At 47.8% G+C, this 21,505-nt stretch overlaps 1 protein-coding gene across 2 annotated transcripts in view; it reads right to left on the reverse strand.

Moving 5' to 3' along the window:
* Nucleotides 1–21,505, reverse strand: part of PRPF40A (pre-mRNA processing factor 40 homolog A) — a 391,586-nt gene that overhangs the window by 262,235 nt on the left and 107,846 nt on the right. For both annotated transcript variants that reach the window (XM_029605503.1, XM_029605504.1), the window contains exon 12: nucleotides 7,018–7,126. In XM_029605503.1, coding sequence (XP_029461363.1) covers nucleotides 7,018–7,126 — 109 coding nt within the window. The remainder of the gene's footprint in view (nucleotides 1–7,017; nucleotides 7,127–21,505) is intronic.

Below are 21,505 nucleotides of genomic sequence, written 5' to 3' on the forward strand. Positions count from 1 at the left end.
AGACTGTTTGTCCCTGGAGCCTGTTTCTGAATTGCAGACACGCTAATCTGATAGCACGGGCTTCAGGCGGTTTATGTTCCAGTACGCCTCTTCACTGGTCCATTGCCCTTGGGTTGTCAATTTCTGACGGTGGGCTCCCCATCTTCGGAGGCTCGCATCCATTGTGAGGACTAGCCAGTTCAGTGGGGACAGGCTTAAACCCTTACTTAAATGCACTTCCTGAAGCCACCACTGGAGCCGAGAACATACTTCCTTCAGTAGGTGGAGGCAAATCGAGTAGTCTTGAGATAGCTGGTTCCAATGTGACAGCAGGGAGCGTTGGAGTGGCCGCATGTGTGCCCTTGTCCACGGTACTAACTGCAGGGTTGACATGGATCAGGTTGAGGACCTGGAGATAGCTCCACACCCTGGGCGCATTGTGTTCGTCAACCAACACACTTGGCACATCAGTTTCCTTATCCTCAAGGGAGGGAGGAAGACCTTGTCCTGCTTGGTGTTGAATCGGACTCGCAGGTACTCTAAGGAGTGGGAGGGCTTAACACTGCTCTTGTCCATGTTCACGACCCAACAGAGTCCCTGAAGCAGGGACCTGACCCAACGACTTCGCCTGGATCAGCCAGGCGTTTAAGTAAGGGTGCACCAGGATCCCCTCCTTCCTCAGTGCGGCAGCTATTACCACCATAATTTTGGAGAATATTCTGGGGGCAGTTGCCAGGCTAAAGGGCAACACCCGGAACTGATAATGGCAGCCCGGTACCGCAAAGTGTAGGAAATGCTGGTGGTCTTGACGGATTGGGATATGAAGGTAGGCCTTAGAGAGGTCCAGGGATGTTAAGAACTCTCCTGGTTGTACTATCATTATGATGGAGAGAAGAGTTTCCATGCGGAAGTCAATTATCCGCAGATGATGATTGATGCTCTTGAGATCCAGGATGGGTCAAAATGAACCATCCTTCTTGGGTACGATGAAATAGATGGAATAACGCCCCGTATTTTCCTGGGGGGGGGGGGGGGGGGGGGTAGGTACCATGGTTATAGCCCTCAAACTGAGGAGCCTTATCAACGTGGATTCCCACTACCAGTTTTTTGTGCTGGGAGTGGCAAGGTGATATCATGGACATGTCCCGAAGGATGCTGCGAAATTCTAGCGCGTATCCTTCTGGTATGATGTCCAGGGCCCATTTATCCGACGTGATCTTGACCCACCTCTAATAGAAGAGGCATAGTCAGCCCCCTATCTCCTTGTCCTATGGATGGGTTGGCCAAACTTCATTGGGTCAAACCTGAAACCGAACCAGTTCTTCTTTTTGGTCGTCAGCTCTGAAAAGACTGAGATATCTGAAATGACGCGTTTCTGTAGGGCCAGAAGCACTGGGAGCCCCTGGCCCGACCCCTCATAGGCGAGGAGCGCTATGACCTCTTTTTCTTATCTTCCGGTAGCCGAGGCACTGGAGATTCACCCCACTTATTGGCTAGCCTTTCCAATTCGCTTCCAAATAGAAGGGATCCCTGAAAGGGCATCTTTGTGAGGTTTGCCTTAGAGGTCTCGTACGCTGACCAATTTCGCAGCTATAGCTGTCTTCTGGCCGCCACCACGGAGGCTACTCCTCTGGTCAAGGTACGCACTAGGTCAGAGCTTGCATCCACTAGGAAGGCTGCAGTGGGCTCCATCACCTCTCTGGGTTGTGCCCGAGCTATCTGCCTCTCTCGAGTGAAGCAGACACGAATGAGCCACGAGGGCACAACAGAAAACAATCTGTAGTGTCATAGCTGTGGCGTCAAAAGCTTGCTTAAGGATGGACTCCGACCGCCTGTCATGTGCAACCTTCAAGGCCGCTCCATCTACTGGGATAGTTGTTCGCTTCGAGATGGCGCAGACCAAGGTATCCACTTTCAGGAAACGCAGGCGTTTTTTGGCCGCCGGGTCCAGAGGGTCTAAGATCCGACCTCATTTAAAACTGGCTTCTGGGGCTTCCCACTCCAGGTCAATCAACTCCTGGATGGCTTCCAGCATCGGGAAATAGCAAGAGGCTTTCCGTAGAGACACCAGGATGGGATTCCTCTTTGGTTCCGACAAAGGGTCTGTGCCAGGAACTCCCAGAGTCTTCAGGGTCTGGGAGACCAGGGCTGGCAATTCATCCCTGTGGAAAAGCCATAGCATGGTCCGGTATGGCTCCAGGCCTGGGGGGGGGGGGGATTTCCCTGTCCTCCAATGAGTCTGCATCCCTATGGTCATCCGTGGCGTCTGGGTAGAGCTTATAGAAAGACATGGTTTAATGGAACACAGCCAACATGGATTTACTCAAGGGAAGTCTTGCCTAACAAATCTGCTTCATTTTTTTGAAGGGATTATTAAACATGTGGATAAAGGTGAACCAGAAGATGTAGTGTATTTGGATTTTCAGAAGGCTTTTGCCAAAGTCCCTCATGTGAGGCTTCTACGAAAACTAAAAAGTCATGGGATAGGAGGCGATATCCTTTCGTGGAGTACAAACTGGTTAAAAAAGAAGGATTAAATGGTCAATCTTCTCAGAGGAAAAGGGTAAACATTGGAGTGCCTCAGGGATCTGTACTTGGACCGGTGCTTTTATTTATTTATATATATATATATATATATATATAATTTTTTTTTTTTTTTTTTTTTTTTTTAAAGTATTATCCACTACGATGCCTAGATCTTTTTCCTGGATGGTAGCTCCTAATATGGAACCTAACATCATGTAACTACAGTAAGGGTTATTTTTCCCTATATGCAACACCTTGCACTTGTCCACATTAAATTTCATCTGATATATATATATATATAAATATAAATAAAAGCACTGGTCCAAGTACAGATCCCTGAGGCACTCCAATGTTTACCCTTTTCCTCTGAGATAACTTCACTAGTCGTATTCCTTTCCAGATATATATATATATATATATATATATATATATATATATATATATATATCTCTCTCTCTCTCTCTGGAAAGGAATACGACTAGTGAAGTTATCATATTTGTGGATGATACAAAATTATTCAGAGTCATTAAATCAGAAGCGGATTGTGAGACATTACAGGATGACGTTGCAAGACTGGAAGATTGGGCAGATGAAATTTAATGTGGACAAGTGCAAGGTGTTGCATATAGGGAAAAATAACCCTTACTGTAGTTACATGATGTTAGGTTCCATATTAGGAGCTACCATCCAGGAAAAAGATCTAGGCATCGTAGTGGATAATACTTTAAAATTGTCGGCTCAGTGTGCTGCAGCAGTCAAAAAAGCAAACAGAATGTTAGGAATTATTAGGAAGGGAATGGTTAATAGAACGGAAAATGTCATAATGCCTCTATATCACTCCATGGTGAGACTGCACCTTGAATACTGTGTACAGTTCTGATCGCCACATCTCAAAAAAGATTATAGTTACAATGGAGAAGGTACAGAAAAGAGCAACTAAAATGATAAAGGGGATAGAACAGCTCCCCTATGAGGAAAAACTGGAGAGATTAGGGCTGTTCAGCTTGGAGAAGAGATGGCTGAGGGGAGATATGATAGAGGTCTTTAAGATCATGAGAGGTCTTGAATGAGTAGATTTGAATTGGTTATTTACACTTTCAAATAATAGAAGGACTAGGGGGGCATTCCATGAAGTTAGCAAGTAGCACATTTAAGACTAATCGGAGAAAATTCTTTTTCACTCAATGCACAATAAAGTTCTGGAATTTGTTGCCAGAGGATGTGGTTAGTGCAGTTAGTGTAGCTGGGTTCAAAAAAGGTTTGGATAAGTTCTTGGAAGAGAAGTCCATTAACTGCTATTAATCAAGTTTATTTATTTATAACTTTTCTATACCGAAGTTCAAATAACAGAGTTAATTATCACTCCGGTTTGCATTGCAACCATAAACAGACAGTGACAAAAATTGTCTTACATAGAACAGGAGGAGAAAAACTTGGATACAACTTAAGCAAGGGGAAATATAAGGTATCAAACTGGTAAGAACTGAAAGAATTGGCTTTTTGGGGTAAAAAGGTAATGCGAGGGAGGGGGTTGGATGGGGGGGGGGGGGGGGAATGGAAGCGGGTTACAATAGCATTAATGAAAGTCAAATGCATATAATGGATAGCTTAGGCAGCGGAAAAAATGTGCTTAGGAATCTAAGCTTGGGAAGAGTAGGTCCGTGGAGGTTGTAGCAAGGACGAGTGGTTATGGGAAGGCTTGTCTGAACAGTAGCGTCTTAAGTCTCTTCTTGAATGTAATTGGGCATTGTTTACTTAGGGAATAGCCACTGCTACTAATTACATCAGTAGCATGGGATCTTCTTAGTATTTGGGTAATTGCCAGGTTCTTGTGGCCTGGTTTGGCCTCTGTTGGAAACAGGATGCTGGGCTTGATGGACCCTTGGTCTGACCCAGCATGGCAATTTCTTATGTTCTTAGGGATACCCTCGGTGAGGTAAGCCTTGTCCCGAGGCATGCTGATAGGGCTGGAGGATGAGGCCTTCCCAGCTAGGGCTCAGACCAGGGAGGGGCAGAAGCTGAACAAAGGCTTGAAGGCCCTGAAAGAATTCCACCCAAGAAAAGGTCGCCAGGTCCATACTTAGCCCAGGAGGAACTGGGGTAGGGGGTCGCTGAACTGCCCTCTCCCAGGGAGGACACAGCCCTGGGATTGCTCAGATCCGGGGTGCTACCAGATAAGGTCTTGGCTGACCTGTCCTCAGACTAGGAGGGGCCGGGCTTGGAGAAGTTCTGAGAGTCCAGCCCTCCCAGGGCTTCCTCACTGTGCTGACACAGGAAGGATTCTAGGACAGACTGTGCAGCTCTAATATGGCAGGCAGCACAAAGGGAGTGTAGCTTGTGCTTCTTTGTTGCCGGAGCCATAGTTAACTTAGCTTGTGCGTTCAGCCGGTTAATGCCCGAGCTCGAGCGTGCACAATTCCGCCCCAGCATGTTTATATATAAGCGTCCAGTTGTGGGCAAGTGTATGCGTATACTTATGCGTACAGGCGTGCGCACACTTATGCGAGCGTTAGGCACACAACAGGGCCGGCCCGCACCGTGCATACCGACGATCAATAGGGAAAACAGCGCTGCACCAAACTGCGCACAAGATGGTGCTGCTGTGGCCTGCCATATGGAGTGCCCACTGAGTCTGAAGGGGGTGCTCAACCCACTTGGAAACCCCCTTCCCTTGCCCTAACGGGATCGGGAACATGTCGGTACGGCATGCTGAGCAAGGAGACCGGAGGAAAGACTTACCGAAGCCCTTCCACGTCTCTGAAGCGGAGTTGTTCTTTACTTACCTGGGCTCAGTGCTTACCAGCTGAGTACAGAGACGGTCTCCAGCTGCAGGGGCAGAGGGCTAAGGCTGTCACCACCATGCTCGGCTTCGTGCACCTGCTGCCCTTTAGCTGCTTCAGCAGCAAAGTCCTCGATAGGAACCAGCTACCGGACCAAGGTACACCTCAGGAATTCTCAACTCGGGGAAGGACCATTAGGTATCACCGCAGGGGAGTGTGTGGTGGGGGGGGGGGGGGGGGGGGGGGGGTGTCGATCTTTCTCAAATTTAAAGGTAAAATTTCCTCTTCTAAAGAGTACTCAGTTCCCATTAGGGAAGACAAAATCCACATCTGATAGGAGACTGAGAGATACTGAATGGCTGAGGTCACTGCAGGCGTATATCTAGGGTGACATTAGCTTTGAAATCTGACTCCGTCTCCATCTGCTAGCAGGGGAGCACATAACCCAATGGTCTTGAGTCCATCTGGCTACACGCTAGGAAATACTTCCTATGATTTTATTTTTAATTTTCTGGTTGCTAGTTTTATGGAGTGTCCACCCCACTCATGATTTAATACATTTATTTATTTACAAAATCAGCGTTCATATTCTTGGTCAATCACATTCTGTGCCAGCATTCATAATCTAGATCAACACCACAGCAGTTCTAGTTCATATTGGTACATATTCTTGGTCAACACGACAGCAGATATATAGATTACTTTATATTCATACATTTTCAAAGTCAACATAACAGCAAATGCAGATTCTAGTTGTACTACCTAGACACTTTACATCATTCATTACTTACTGATCACTTCACTACCATTATCTCTGGTACTGATGTTGAAGTTTTCAGTATTTTGGTATTTTCTGTTAAATAGTTAGCTTTTCTAAAGAGCCATGTTTTCAGTTCATGTTTGAAATTCCTTCCTTCTGTTATCTGGCATAATCATATCCCCTCTCAGCTTCTTTTCCAAGTTAAAAAGCCCTAATCTGTTTAGCCTTTCTCCATAAAGGAGCTTTTCCATCCCCTTTAACATTTTCATACTCAAGATGCAGTTGCAACATGGATCTATACAAGGGCACTTTAATATTCTCAGTTTTGTTCTCTAATCCTGTCCAAAAAATTCCTAGTATTCTATTTGCCTTTTTGACCACTGCCGCACACTGAGCTGAAGATTTCAAAAGTATTATCCACAAGAACTCAGAGATCCTTTTCCAAGGTGGTGACTTCTAACACGGAACTCAGCATCGTAAACTTATAGTTGGGATTAATTTTTTCCTTTGTGCATTACTTTTCATTTTTCCATATTAAATTGATTCTGCCATTTAGAAAATCAGTCTCAGAAGGTCCTTCTACAGTTCACAATTTGCTGCCATTTTAAAGACTTGAACAATTTTGTGTCATCTGCAAATTTCTAATGCTGTCACAACCATTTTGGATACACTTTCCTCTTCGACAGACAGTGGAATGTTTCTAAACCTGTTGAAAATCTTTATGAACAAAATAAAAAAAGATGCAAAACAAATCTATCTATAAGTCATCACTGTCTTGATTTTTGATCATCAAACTACAGTTTAGGTGGTATGATTTCGGAGCTGAAGCAACACAATTTAAGTAAGAGAAAGTAGTTATATAGATTTTTTTTTTTTTTTTTTTTTTTTTAACTGGAAGAAAATTAACATTGCACCAACCCCATTATATCACAAATGAACTCATGATTTCAGAGTGGCTGGACAATGAAATACCTTTTCTTTCAACAACTCTTTAAATGCTTGCTTTGCTTCTTCTTTTGTGTTCCATGTATATGTTTTTTTAACAGGCTTGCTGTTTTCTTTCTCCTCTGTGGGAGTAGAACTGAAAGTACAGATGAACAAAGTTATCCTCTTCGGCAAAAATATATTTCTGAATCAAGATACAAATTCAATTACATGCTAGCATCTAAATAAAAGTTGTATATCATTGCTAAACTTTCTTTCAGAAAGCAGAGTTGCTTACCTGTAACGGGTGTTCTCCCAGGACAGCTGGATTTAGGCCTTACATATGGGTGACGTTACTAGATGGAGACCTATCACGGAAAACTTTATCAAAATTTCTAGAAAGCTTTGACTGGCACACTGAGTGCACTGAGCAATCCCAGCATGCCATTATCCCTGTGACCACAGGGGTCTCCCTTCAGTCTCGTTTGTGGCAAAAAGCACGAGCGAAAAATAAAATAAAAAAACTTTAGCAGACTTAACTCCACAGGGTGGTGGGTGGGTTTCATGAGGACTACATCCTGCGGTCCTGGGAGAAAGCAAAATTGCTTACCTTGTAATAGGTGTTATCCCAGGACAGCAGGATGCAGTCCTCACATATGGGTGACGTCACTGACGGAGCCTATCACGGAAAACTTTCTGTCAAAGTTTCTAGAAACTTTTGACTGGCACACAGAGCCCACTGAGCATGCCATGATATTCTCAGCCACAGGGGTCTCCCTTCAGTCTCTTATGTAGCAATAAGGTTTAGGAAAAAATAAAATAATAAAAAACGTATCTAACCCAACTCCGCGGGGTGGCTGGTGGGTTTCGTGAGGACTACATCCTGCTGTCCTGGGATAAAACCTAGTACAAGGTAAGCAATTTTGCTTTATCCCAGGACAAACAGGATGCTATTCCTCACATATGGGTGATTAGCAAGCTAAAGGCTGAGTCATTTTGTAGTGAAACAACATTGCAGTATTGTTGGTAAAAATGAGGCAGCCAAAAATCACAGCAGGTTGGATGTAGAAGGAGCTGGGATTATACAGGAAACAAGTTCTTTAAGACAGATTGTCCGTAGGCTGAATCTTGTCGTCCTTTGTCTAAACAGTAATGAGCTGCAAAGGTGTGAAGAGAACTCCATGTTGCTGCTTTGCATATGTCGAGGATTTCACTGAACGAAAGTGTGCTACTGAGGTTGACATTGCCCTTACTGAATGCGCCTTTACTCGCCCTTGGAGAGGAAAGCCTGCTTTTTCATAACAGAATTCTATAAAATCTGCTAGCCAGTTGGAGAGAGTGTGTTTGCCCACTGGATTTGTTTGGATCAAAAGATACAAAAAGAGTTGAGTGGATTTCCTATGGACTGCAGTGCGGTCTAAGTAAAATGCTAACGCACGTTTACAGTCCAAGGTATGTAAGGCCCTTTCACCTTGGAGAGTGTGAGGTCTTGGGAAGAATGTGGGCAAAACTATGGATTGGTTCAAGTGGAATTCCGTAACTACCTTGGGGAGGAATTTTGGATGTGTCCGGAGAACCACTCTCATGTAGGAATTTTGTATAGGGTGAGTACGTGACAAGTGCTTGTAACTCACTAACCCTTCTAGCCGATGTAATGGCTATGAGGAAGATAGTCTTCCATGTGAGAAATTTAAGATCACAGGAAGTCATGGGTTCAAAAGGAGAACGCATGAGCCTTGTTAAGACCAAATTCAGGTCCCATTCTGTGAGAGGTGGCCGAATTGGTGGTTTAAGGTGAGTTAAACCTCTCATAAACCTACTGACAAGAGGTTGCATGGATATTGGTGCATCTCCCATCTTGCTATGGTAAGCTGAGATTGCACTTAAGTGTACTCTTACAGATGAGGTCTGGAAACCAGAGTCTGAAAGATGGCATGAGTAGTCTAGCAGAGAAGGTGTGGGGCAGGAGAAAGGGTCTATTTTCTTTTGCGTGCACCACAAAGTAAATCTTTTCCATTTCGAAGAATAGTTCTTTCATGTGGAAGGTTTACCTGAAGCTATAAGCACTTGAGAGACATTAGTTGAAAGATTGAGGGGCTGTAAGATCAAGCTTTCAACATCCATGCTGTCAGAGATAGGGATTGAAGATTGGGATGGCGCAGCCTGCCCTGATCCTGAGTTATGAGATTGGGAGCTACACCCAGGCAAATTGGTTCTCTGATCGAAAGGTCTAGGAGTATGGGAAACCATACTTGTCGAGGCCAGTACGGGGCTATGAGTATCATGGACCCATTGTCCTGTTGAAGCTTCACTAGAGTTTTGGTTATTAGCGGTATCGTAGGATACGCGTATAAAAGGCCGGAGTTCCAAGGGTGAGCAAAGGCGTCCTTGGCTGGCTGGTGTTTCTGCCTGTGCAGAGTGCAGAACTTGTCCACTTTGTAATTCAGGTGTGATGCAAACAGGTCTATTGTTGGTTGTCCCCAGCGTTGGAATATCCTGGTCGCTACTAAGGGATCCAGGGACTACTCGTGTGGTTGGAATTGATGACTGAGGCGATCTGCAACTACGTTGTGGATGCCCGCTAGATAAGTGGCCTGGAGAGATATGGAATGTGTTAGGGCCCAGTCCCAGATTTGTGCAGCTTCTTGACAAAGGAGATACGAGCCCGTACCTCCCTGTTTGTTCAGGTACCACATGGCTACTGTATTGTCCATTTGAATCAGAACAGTCTTGTGTGAAAGGCAGTCCTTGAACGCATGCAGAGCATAACGTATAGCTTGAAGTTCCAGGAAATTGATTTGAAATGTTGCTTGAGTTTTGTCCAAGTACCCTGGGTTTGGAGATCATCTATGTGAGTACACCAACCCAAGGTGGATGCATCTGTAGTTAAAGTTATCTGTGGGACTGGTTGTTGGAAGGGTAAGCCCTTGCGCAAGTTGTCTTTGTTGATCCACCAAATGAGAGAAGAACGCAGTTGGTGGGTTACTTGAATTGGAGAAGACAGTGGTTGAATGGCTTGGATCCATTGTGACCTTAATGTCCCTTGGGTCATTCTCATGGCTAGTCTTGCCATAGGAGTGACATGAACTGTGGAGGCCATGTGGCCCAGTAAAGTTAGAAACTGATGAGCTGTTGCTTGTTTCTGTGAGTGTAGCACATTTGCTAGTAGAGAGAGTGTGTCTGCCCGATCCTCGGGTAGAAAAGCTCTTAAAAAGATGGTATTCAATTCTGCTCCAATTAATTGAAGTAGGTGAGACGAAATGAGATGGGACTTTTGATAATTGATGAGAAACCCCATCGAGTGAATTAGAGTAATTGTTCGGCTGAGAGAAGCCAAAGCTCCTGGTTGAGATTAACTTCTGATCAGCCAGTCATCTAGATAGTGGAAAACGTGGACACTTTCCTTGTGTAAGTGTGCTGCTGCTACTGCTAGGCATTTCGTGAATACTCTGGGAGCTGAGGCAAGTCCGAATGGTAGTACTCTGTACTGGAAATGTTGATGACCCACCATGAAACGCAGATACTTGCGATGAGGAGGGAATATTGGAATGTGAGCGTAAGCGTCTTGTAGATCCAGAGAACAAAGCCAATCTCCTGTTTGAAGAAGGGGAAGCATGGTGCCTAGAGAAACCATCCTGAACTTTTCTTTCCTTAGAAATTTGTTGAGATTTCTGAGGTCTAGGATGGGACGTAGGCCTCCGGTTTTCTTTGGAATGAGGAAATAACGGGAGTAGAATCCTCTGCCTTGCTGAGTCCGGGGCACCGGTTCTACAGCTCTGGCTCTCAGAAGGGTGGATAATTCTGCTTGTAGACGAATTATGTGACTTTCGTTTAACGAAAGAGGTTTTGGAGGAAAGTCTTTTGGAGTTGAGAGGAAACTGAGTTGGTAACCTCATGATATTATTGAGAGTACCCATTGGTCTGTTATCTGCAACCAGTGGTTGCAGAAGGAGGAAACTCGGCTTCCTACTGGCAGGTTCGGTTTGGGATTGTGGAGATGGTTTTGCTCTCTGGTGGTGGCCTCAAAACCTGCAGCCGGTCCTGTCTGCAGTGGCGGTTGAGGCCTAGTGGCTCTAGGCTGTCTGGGCTGAGATCTTTGTTGTGGACAAGAAGATCTACCCCTGGATGCTGGTGGATATCATCGTCTCTGCCGGTAGAAAGGTTTTCTGGTTTCTTTCCTTGGTGGACGGTGAGATATTGATGAAGAAGAGTCTTGCGGAACTGACGACAGTTGGCACAATGTCTCTGTGTGTTCTTTTAGTTGGGCCACTGCGTCCTGGACTTTCGACCCAAAGAGGTTGTCACCTATGCAGGGCAAATCCACTAGCTTCTCTTGTACCTCAGGCCTGAGGTCAGAGGCTTTAAGCTAGGCCCAGCGACATGCACTGATTCCCGAGGCTGCTACCCTTGAAGATGTTTCGAAGTTATCGTAAGCAGTCCAGACTTCGGGCTTTCCAGCTTCAAGTCCTTTATGTATAATGGCCTGAGCTGCATCCTGGTACTGTTGAGGTAGGGAGTTAGAAAGTTCCTGCATCTGCTTCCATAGATTCCTTTGGTATTGCGTCATATAAAATTGATAGAACGCTATCCTTGAGTTGAGCATAGTTCCTTGGAATACCTTTCTCCTGAAAGAGTCTAGGAATCTATGATCCTTCCCAGGTGGAGTGGAGGAATGAGGTCATACTCTTTCGGACTTCTTTTGAGCCGGCTCAACTACTACCGATTGATGCGGTAACTGTGGCTTTTGATAACCAGGCACATGTTGAACAAGGTATGTAGAGTCCACTCTTATTAATAGGTGGAACGGAACATTGATGTTCTCAAAGCCTATGTTGTAACTCCAAAAGTACTTCGTGGACAGGAATGGCCAGGATTTCTTTTGGAGGATCAACAAATTGTAAGACTTCTAAAGTCTGCTGTTGTGTATCCTCCTCAGACACTAAGTTGAAGGGAATTGGGTCTGCCATGTCTTTTATGAAATTTGTGAAAGACAAGTCTTCTGGTGGAGACTTCTTCCTGCCTTCAGGAGGAGACGGGTCAGACATGAAGCTTTCCGATGAAGAATCAGTATTTTTCTCCTCCCATGAGTTGTATGGCGCTTGTCCTGAAGGGGAAGTAGGAGTAGACCTCGGAGAAAGTGATGGAATCAATGGTTTATAGAGACTTGAAGGCCCTGGTTGAGGATAGACAGGTTTCTGTCCAGGAACATCCCCTAGTCCTGCGGGTTTAGCAGGAGTAGGTTGCGGTGGGATGGCACAGACGAGGGCGTTGAATCTATTCAGCAGCATTTGGAATAGTGCAAATTCCGATTGTCCTGGAGCCCCAGGTAATGGCATCGGCTCTGGTTCTATGTTTGGAGATGGCACTGGCATCGGTGCGGGCACCGGCATTGACAATGCTGTCGACTTCGGCGAGGGCATCTGCATCGATGGTCGATGCTCTTGGAGCGCTTCTAGCACCGCTTGGCGGATAAATCTGCTCAATTCCTCTGTAACAGCTGGTGCAGGCAGAGCAGCTATATGTGGTGGTGGTATCTGTCCTACCACAGGGCCCTGTGGAGGTTCGATGTCTGGTACCTCGAGAGAAGGTGAACGTTTTGATGTCTAAGGCTTCGGTGTTTCCTGAAGGCGAGGCCGCTTGGCTGTCGATTTCTCCGGGGATAGTAGAGATTCCGGAATCGAAGGATGTCGATGTCAATGCCGATGTTTTGACCGATGCTGATTTGGTCGATGTCGCGGATGGGGTCGGTCATAAACCGTCCCCTGAACCTTCCAGACGATGTTTCTTAAGGATTATCCTTTTTGAAGCTCCGGCCAGAGAAGACTGAGTGGACATCGATGGGGAAGGTAAGAGTTGAAGACGGAACAAATGTGCCATCTTTTCTTGTCGTGCTTTCCGACCTTTAGTGGTCATTTCTGCACATTTCGGGCAGGATGAGACTGGCCCAAACAAAGTACACACTCGAGGTGCAGATCCGTAATCGACATGGTCAGATTACATTTGACACAACTTTTTACCCACACACCACTGTATTCCAGTGTACCAAACTGTGTAACCACAAAATCAAATCAATAGTACCACCGGTCAATCATTAATAGAATTATGCCAAGTATATATATGTGGGCCCCTCACTCCAAGGGTCTGTATAATGTCACAGACTCATATGCGGTATGGGGTCACCTTACTTTAATTTTAACATATTTTTTGATTTTTTTCTTATATATATTAAAAATTCTTTAAACTCAGTCAATTCTTGCAACGATACAGGAGGAAGGCTGATACTCATCTGTTCCAATTTGGGAGATCAACCAAAATTGGAACAGATGATTATCAGCCTTCCTCCTGTATCGTTGCAAGAATTGACTGAGTTTGAAGAATTTTTAATATATATAAGAAAAAAAATCAAAAAATATGATGTTAAAATTAAAGTAAGGTGACCCCATACCGCATATGAGTCTGTGACATTATACAGACCCTTGGAGTGAGGGGCCCACATATATATACTTGGCATAAATTCTATTATTTAATGATTGACCGGTGGTACTATTGATTTGATTTTCCGATTACATTTGAGACATTTTTAAAATCCCGAGGCCATGATAACCTCGACAGCCATCAATGGATATCTGAAGAAAAAATTCTCAAACTCAAATGAGTCGGAAGCGACTTTATCTACTCACTGGCCGGTGGTAACGAGGGAAACCCCAATTGTGGGAGAGAAAAAAAAATGAATTTTGACCTGATTTTTGGTCAGAATTTGTGTGAGAAATCTCACACAGGCTCCTACTCCGAGATGCCAAAAGCAGCGCGGAAAAACGAAGACTAAAGGGAGACCCCTGTGGCTGAGAATATCATGGTATGCTGTCACAGTTTCTAGAAACTTTGACAGAAAGTTTCCCATGATAGGCTCCTTCAGTGACGTCACCCATATGTGAGGACTAGCATCCTGCTTGTCCTGGGATAACACCCGTTACAGGTAAGCAACTCTGCTTTCTCCCAGGACAAGCAGAATGGTAATCCTCACATATGGGTGATTAGCAAGCTACAAGCTGACTCGTATTACAACAGGCCAATAGCAGACAACTCGTGCGGAGGCACAATAATTGGTGTGCTATTGGCAATGATGAGGCAGCCTGACATCACAGCAGGTGGCTGTGGAAGGAGTTGGGGATTATCGTAGAAGGCGGCTTTTCAAGACAGGTTGGCCAAAGGCAGAGTCTTCACAGACTTTCACTGATAAGTAGTAGGGGGCTGCGAATGTGTGAAGATAGCTACAAGTCGCAGTCTAGGAAATAGCGGCAATTGGTACTGAACGATAGTGTGGTATCGATGTTGTCATGGCCGTTATAGAATGTGCCTGCACTCACCCCTAGAGAGGAAGGCCTGCTGTGTCACAGCAGAATTCGATACAGTCTGCTAGTCAGTTGGAGAGAGTCTGTTTGCCAACTTGAACTCGCAGCCTGAATTTTGTCAAAGACGGAAAGAGTTAGATGTAATTCCTATGGAGTGTAGTGTGGTCTACATAGAATGCAAGTGCACTCTTACAGTCCAAGGAGTGGAAAAACCCTCTCACCCTGGTGAGACAGAGGCGTTGGGAAAAAGTGGGCAGAGTATATTCTGAGTAAGGTGAGAGGCTGCATCTACCTTAAGAAGAATATGAGGGTGAGTACGTAGGACCACTTGGTCATGGAGAAACGCAGTGTCAGGTGAGTATGCAACAAGGGCTTGAAACTCACTGACCCTGTTAGCAGAAGTGATGGCTACTAGGGAAAGAAGTTCCCATGTCAGACTGTTAAAATTATAAGAATGCAAAGACTCGAATGGGGAACGTATGAGTCTTGTAAGCACTAAATGTAGGCCCATTCCGTAACCAGTGAACATAGAGGTGGCTTAATCAGTGGATAACCCATGGTAAGCCGACTCAGAAGGGGTTGAACCGATAATCGGGCATCCCCACTCTCAAGTGGTACGCTGAATTGGAACTGAGGTGCACCCATGCAGAGGATGTCTGGGGACCGGAATCCGAGGGTAAGTTAGAAAGCGTAAGAGAAAAGGAGTGGTGTAGAAAAAGCAGCTAATACTCTTTTGTATGTGCCATGTGATAAATCATGCCATTTCAAATGGTAAGATTTACATGTAGAAGGCTGTTGGGATGCTACCAGTACCTGAGAACATTAGTGAGGCTGTGATATGAGACTGACCTGTGAGCAGGCGTATTGGTTACTGGAGTGATAGGTTGAGAAGTATGGGAAAGCATACTTGTCGCGGTCAGGACATGGGTCTGAGAAACAGTGAACCACATCCTGTTGTAGCATAATGAGAGTTTTGGCTATGAGAGGTGTCGAAAGAGACACACATAAGAGGCCTTTGTTGCAAAGTAAGCAAAGGCGTCAACGGAAACGCATTCCGATACATGTGTAGGGAGTAGAATCTATCCACTGTATGGTTCGATTCTGACGCAGACGGCAAGGTGGGTTGACCTCAGCGCTAGAAGATTTTGCTCGCTACACATGTAGTCAGAGACCATTCGAGAGGATGGAAACATCTATAGAGAAGGTCTGCCACTGCGTTCGGTAAAACTGTTAGATAAGTGGCCCGGGAATGCATGGAGTGTGCAAGGGCCAAAGGCTAGAGCCGTGCAGCTTCCGGGCAGAGTAGCTAAGAGGTTGTGCGTTGGAATACCACATTGGCACTATGCTGTCTGTCTGTATGCACAAAGGTTTGTTGTAGAGGCAGTATTTTAAGGCATAAAAGGCATAATTCATGGCTCGAAGCTCCAGGAAATTGATATGAAACTCTGTATGGAGCGGAAAAGACGCATATTGGGTTGGGAAGATGTGGATTCGAACTCTTCAACCCTAAGTAAATGCGACCGTGACCAGGATCATCTGAGGATCTGGTTCTGGATCATTAATATGGGACAAAAGCAGTTGAATAGCTTACAGCCACTGATATTTGAAAATCCACTAAATCTTACTCATAGCCAGTCTGGGCATATGAGTGAAGTGGATAGTGAAAAAACCCCGTGGCCCATCAATGAAAAAATGAAGGGCTGATGTTATGTTGCATGCACGCAGAGATGTGTAGGAATTTCACAGGATGTCTGCACGGGCAGGAAGTCCGTTGCGACTGCAGAGTCCAGAACTGCTCCATATGGTAAGTTAAACAGAAATCCCAGGGAAATGTAGTAGATTTATGGTGAGTCTTGGAGAATTTAGAGCTCCTTGCTTGGATTGACTCCTATTAGGCAGTTGTCCATGCAAGGAAAAGCGTGAATGATGTTTTGCTCCGTAGAGAAACAGCAGTCACTGCTAGGCATTGGTGAATACACAAGTTGTCGAAGCTAGTGCGAACAGCAGACCTTGGCATTGGAATGTTGTTGACTCACTATGAAGCACATAGAAAGACTAGAGGAGAGAGGCAACCCACTTATTGCAGTAAGGGAAGCACGGTGACGAGACACACCATTTTACCTATCCCTTCTGAAGAAAGTTGTTGACATTTCTGAGGTCCAGTATGGGCGGAGAGCATCTGCTTTCTGTTCAAAGAAGGAATAGTGGGATTAAAACCCCTCCCCTCACCTTGTAGCGTCCAGGGGACTGTACCCCGAACCCTAGTATTAAGTGAGATGGCCGCTCTGATATCCGGCAAGGTTGAGAGACCAGGAGGCTTTTCATCTGGCGAAGCTGATGTAATCTGGATATCAGCTGGTCTCACGCGGGAGCGGAAAAATGTCTTATCCGCATCTCTGTCTGCTATGCAAGAAAATATCAAGAGCTGTCGCCAGGTCTCGAGGTGGGCTTGCAATTGAGGCAGTGACTGCTGGATCTTGTGTCTAGTAGATCAGCTAATGTATCTGGGACTTCGGGCCGTAATTAGGAACCAGAAGCCAGAGTATTAGCGAGTTCGGAGTCCCGTTGCTGGCAACGGGAGGACATCTTGATGCAATCCCAAATTATTGGTACAGAGGTTCTCTTGGTGTTGTGTCGAACATAGCTGGCAATAGTGATATGTGACACCAATATGGTACTTGGAGGAGAATATGACCTAGAACCTTCCGAAACCATGTGGCCTGATTTAGCGACCAGGTCTTGATGGGATTGTTGCTGAAGCGGGATTAGAGTACTTACCGTGCTTCGTGGTGGATCGCAAAAGGACGAGTCGGTGAATATCGATGGCTCCGGTGTTAGTTGGATTTCAGGAGGCATCGAGGACAGCCTGAGAGACTTAAACGTCCGGCTCAAATCTGTAAGCTGGTATGTTAGCACAGCTACAGAGACAGGCTACGCGTTACAAGAAAATTATTCCTTACCTGCTAATTTTCGTTCCTGTAGTACCATGGATCAGTCCAGACGGTGGGTTATGTCCCCCGTCCAGCAGATGGAGTCAGAACAGAGCTCGAGGGCTCCGCCTCCTATACCAGCTCACCCTCTGCTGGAGTTCAGTATCGTGAATAACAAAGCCCAAAAGAGCAATAACAAAACAATGTGGATCAAAACCCTGACGAAAGTCAACATCAAGAACAATAAAACAGGCATGACCTAACAAAAAGAGGTCGCCAACGTCAACTTGTGAGGAGCTGTACAACTCTGATAGAGAACCAGAGAGAAGAAAGAAGAGACAGTAGATAACAATGAATCCGAGCAGGTCGCAAGATCCCAGCGTGGTGGGCGTCTGGACTGATCCATGGTACTACAGGAACGAAAATTAGCAGGTAAGGAATAATTTTCTTTTCCCTGTATGTACCAGGATCAGTCCAGACGGTGGGATGTACCAAAGCTTCCCTACTATGGGTGGGCCCCTGAGAGCCCTGCTCGGAGAACCTGATCGCCAAATTGCCCAGGAGCCGAGGGCGCCAGGTGTAGGCGATAATGCTTAGCGAAGGTATGCAGCGACTTCCATGTCGCCGCCCGGCAAATTTCCTGTGGGGAGACGGCACGAGACTCCGCCCAAGACGCTGCTTGAGAGCGTGTAGAATGAGCTCGAACGCCCCTGGGCGGATCCCGACCGGCCCCGATATAAGACGACGAGATGGCATCCTTGATCCAGCGGGCGATGGTCATCTTTGAAGCCGAGGAGCCCTTCTTAGGTCCCGACCAGAGCACAAACAAAAGATCGGAAACCCGAAAGGCATTGGTAACCTCTAGGTAGTGGAGGAAGACTCGCTTGACGTCCAAGTGACGAAGAGACCTCGACTCCTCTGGAGAGAATGCCGGGAGTTCCACCGTCTGATTCACGTGAAACGAAGAGACCACCTTCGGGAGGAAGGAAGGTACTGTACGCAGCGAGATCCCCGCCTCCGAAATGCGAAGGTAGGGTTCCCTGCAGGAAAGAGCCTGCAGCTCCGAGATTCGACGGGCAGAGCATATTGCCACGAGAAAAACTGTCTTCATAGTAAGATCTTTAAGCGAAGACTCCTGTAGAGGTTCGAAAGGAGCGCCCGCTAGGGCCCGGAGAACCAGGTTAAGACTCCACGACGGACAAGGGTCCCTGACCGGCGGCCGTAGATGTTTGGCCCCCTTCAGGAATCGGGCGATATCCGCCTGGAGAGGCAGGGCGACCGGTGTCTATACCAGAACATTCAGGGCCACTACCTGCACACGTAGGGAATTGTATGCAAGACCCTTATCCAGCCCGTCCTGCAAAAACTGAAGGATCAGAGGTACCGACGCCTCCGTGGGTCGGGCCCCATGATCGGTACACCAGGCCTCGAAGACCTTCCACACTCGCACATAAGCAACAGAGGTAGAAGGTTTGCGGGCCCGGAGCATCGTAGAGATTACCGCCTCCGGGTAGCCTCGTCGGCGGAGGCGGCGCCGTTCAAAAGCCAAGCCGCAAGACAAAGGAGTGCCGCCTGCTCGAAAAAATACCGGTCCCTGCTGCAGGAGCCGAGGAAGATGACTCAGGCGTAACGGTCCGTCCACTGCCATGTGAAGCAGGTCTGCAAACCAAGGACGACGCGGCCACTCCGGAGCTACCAGAATCACGGGACCGCTGTGAGTTTCTATCCTGCGGAGTATCTTGCCCACTAAGGGCCAGGGAGGAAAAACATAGAGCAGTTGATCTGCCGGCCACGGCAGCGCTAGAGCATCCACCCCCTCCGCGCCGCGCTCCCTTCTGCGACTGAAGAAGCGAGGGGCCTTGGCGTTGAGGGCGGTCGCCATCAAGTCCAGTCGCGGCGTTCCCCAACGGCGAACCAGGAGCGTCATCGCCTCGTCGGAAAGGGACCATTCGCCGGGGTCCAACCGCTGACGACTCAGGTAATCCGCTTGCACGTTGTCCACGCCGGCGATGTGGGAGGCCGCGAGCCGAACCAGATGAAGTTCCGCCCAGTCCATCAGGAGCGTGGTTTCGGCGGAGATCTGTTCGCTCCTCGTCCCGCCTTGACGATTGATGTACGCCACCGTGGTGGCGTTGTCCGAAAGAACCCGTACCTCTCGGTTCCGAATCAGGGGGAGGAAACGTCGAAGTGCGAGGCGTACTGCTCTGGTCTCCAGACGATTGATCGGCCACCTCGCCTCCTCCGGGGACCACGTCCCCTGTGTGGCGCTTCGTTCGCAGACCGCGCCCCACCCCACGAGGCTGGCGTCGGTGGTCACGATTACCCAAGAGGGAACGTCGAGGGAGACGCCTCGGGCCAGGTGAGCCGGGACCAGCCACCACTCCAGACTGTCTCGAGCTGACTGGGGGAGGGGTAGAACCACCTGATACTCCTGTGACACCGGTTTCCATCGCGACAGCAGGGACGCCTGCAGTGGACGTAGATGAGCAAACGCCCAGGGCACCATGTCGATGGTGGACACCATCACTCCCAGAAGCTGTAGATAATTCCAAGCGGTGGGTTCCGACAAAGACGCGAACTGACGGACGTGCTCCCTCAAGGAGAGTGCCTTGTCCGCCCGCAGGAAGACCATGCCTTGCTGAGTGTCGAAGGTCGCCCCCAGAAAATCCAAGCGTTGGGATGGGACGAGGGAACTCTTGGGGAGATTCACAACCCAGCCCAGAGAGCGAAGCATCTCCAAGACTCTGGCCACCGAGGCCTGTCCATGCGAGAAGGACTTCACCCGCATCAGCCAGTCGTCCAGGTAGGGGTGCACTAAGATCCCCTCCCGCCGGAGGGCCACCGCCACCACCACCATGATCTTGGTGAAGGTCTGCGGAGCCGTTGCGAGCCCGAAGGGTAGGGCCTGAAACTGAAAGTGCTGACCGAGGATCTTGAAACGTAGGTAGCGTCTGTGGTCCGGACGTATCGGAATGTGCAGATACGCCTCCGTCAGATCCAGGGAAGCCAGAAACTCCCCCTGGTGTACCGCAGCAATCACTGAACGCAGCGTCTCCATGCGGAATCGGTTGACCCGCAGAGAGCGGTTCACTTCCTTCAGATCCAGTATGGGCCGGAACGAGCCGTCCTTTTTGGGAACCACGAAGTAGATGGAATAATGGCCCGAGCCCACCTCGGCGAAAGGAACGGGAACGATAGCCTCTATGGCTTGCAGACGGTCTAGTGTCTGTTGAACCGCCATCCGTTTGAGGTCGGAGCTGCACGGAGAGAAGAGAAATCTGTCCCGAGGAAGACGGACAAATTCCAAGGCGTAACCGTATTGGATGGTGTCCAGGACCCACTGATCTGAAGTAATCTTCACCCACTCCTCGACGAAATCTGTGAGTCGGCCCCCGATGGGCGGACAGGAGGAGTGGGTCGGTCTGGCATCATTGGGTAGATTTGCCGGGGGGGTTCCCCTGGCCCGAGCCCTCTCTCGCGGGCCTCTGCCCACGAAAGGACCGCGACCACGGTTGGGATCTACTGGGAGCAGTGCGAGGATTGGACTGCCGGTAGGATCTATAGCGTCGCTGTGCTCGAGCCCTGGTTCTGGTGGAGGCAAACGGCCTATAAGGCCTCTGCCGATCTTCGGGTAGACGATGCACTGCATTTTCCCCCAGTGACTTCATGATCTGATCCAGGTCGTTCCCAAAAAGAAACTTCCCACGAAAAGGAAGGGATCCCAGGCTCGATTTGGAGGAGGCGTCCGCAGACCAATTCCGGAGCCACAGGAGGCGACGAGCTGCCACCACCGACACCATGGAGCGGGCCAGAACGCGAAAAAGGTCATACAGAGCATCCGCCCCGTAAGCGATGGCAGATTCCAGGCTGTCGGCCTGAGCTGCTTCTTCCGGAGGCAACTGTTGCGACGTCAGGAGTTGCTGGACCCAGAGCAGACTAGCCCTCTGGGTCAAAGAACTGCACATGACAGCTCACATCCCTAGGGCCGAAATCTCAAACACCCTCTTGAGGAATGTCTCCAATTTGTGGTCCTGTGTGTCCCGTAGGGCCGTCCCGCCCGTCACCGGGATCGTAGTTCGCTTAGTCACCGCTGAGACCGCCGAGTCTACCTTAGGGAAACGGATGAGATCTAAGAAATCCTCAGGCTAGGGATATAATTTTTCCATGGCCCAGGTGACCCTCAATGCCGCTTCAGGGATGTCCCATTCCCCCGTGAGGAGCTGGAGAAAAGACTCATGGACCGGGAAAGCTTTA

Source organism: Rhinatrema bivittatum, chromosome 6 (assembly GCF_901001135.1).
Source record: "Rhinatrema bivittatum chromosome 6, aRhiBiv1.1, whole genome shotgun sequence".
Taxonomy (NCBI): domain Eukaryota; kingdom Metazoa; phylum Chordata; class Amphibia; order Gymnophiona; family Rhinatrematidae; genus Rhinatrema; species Rhinatrema bivittatum.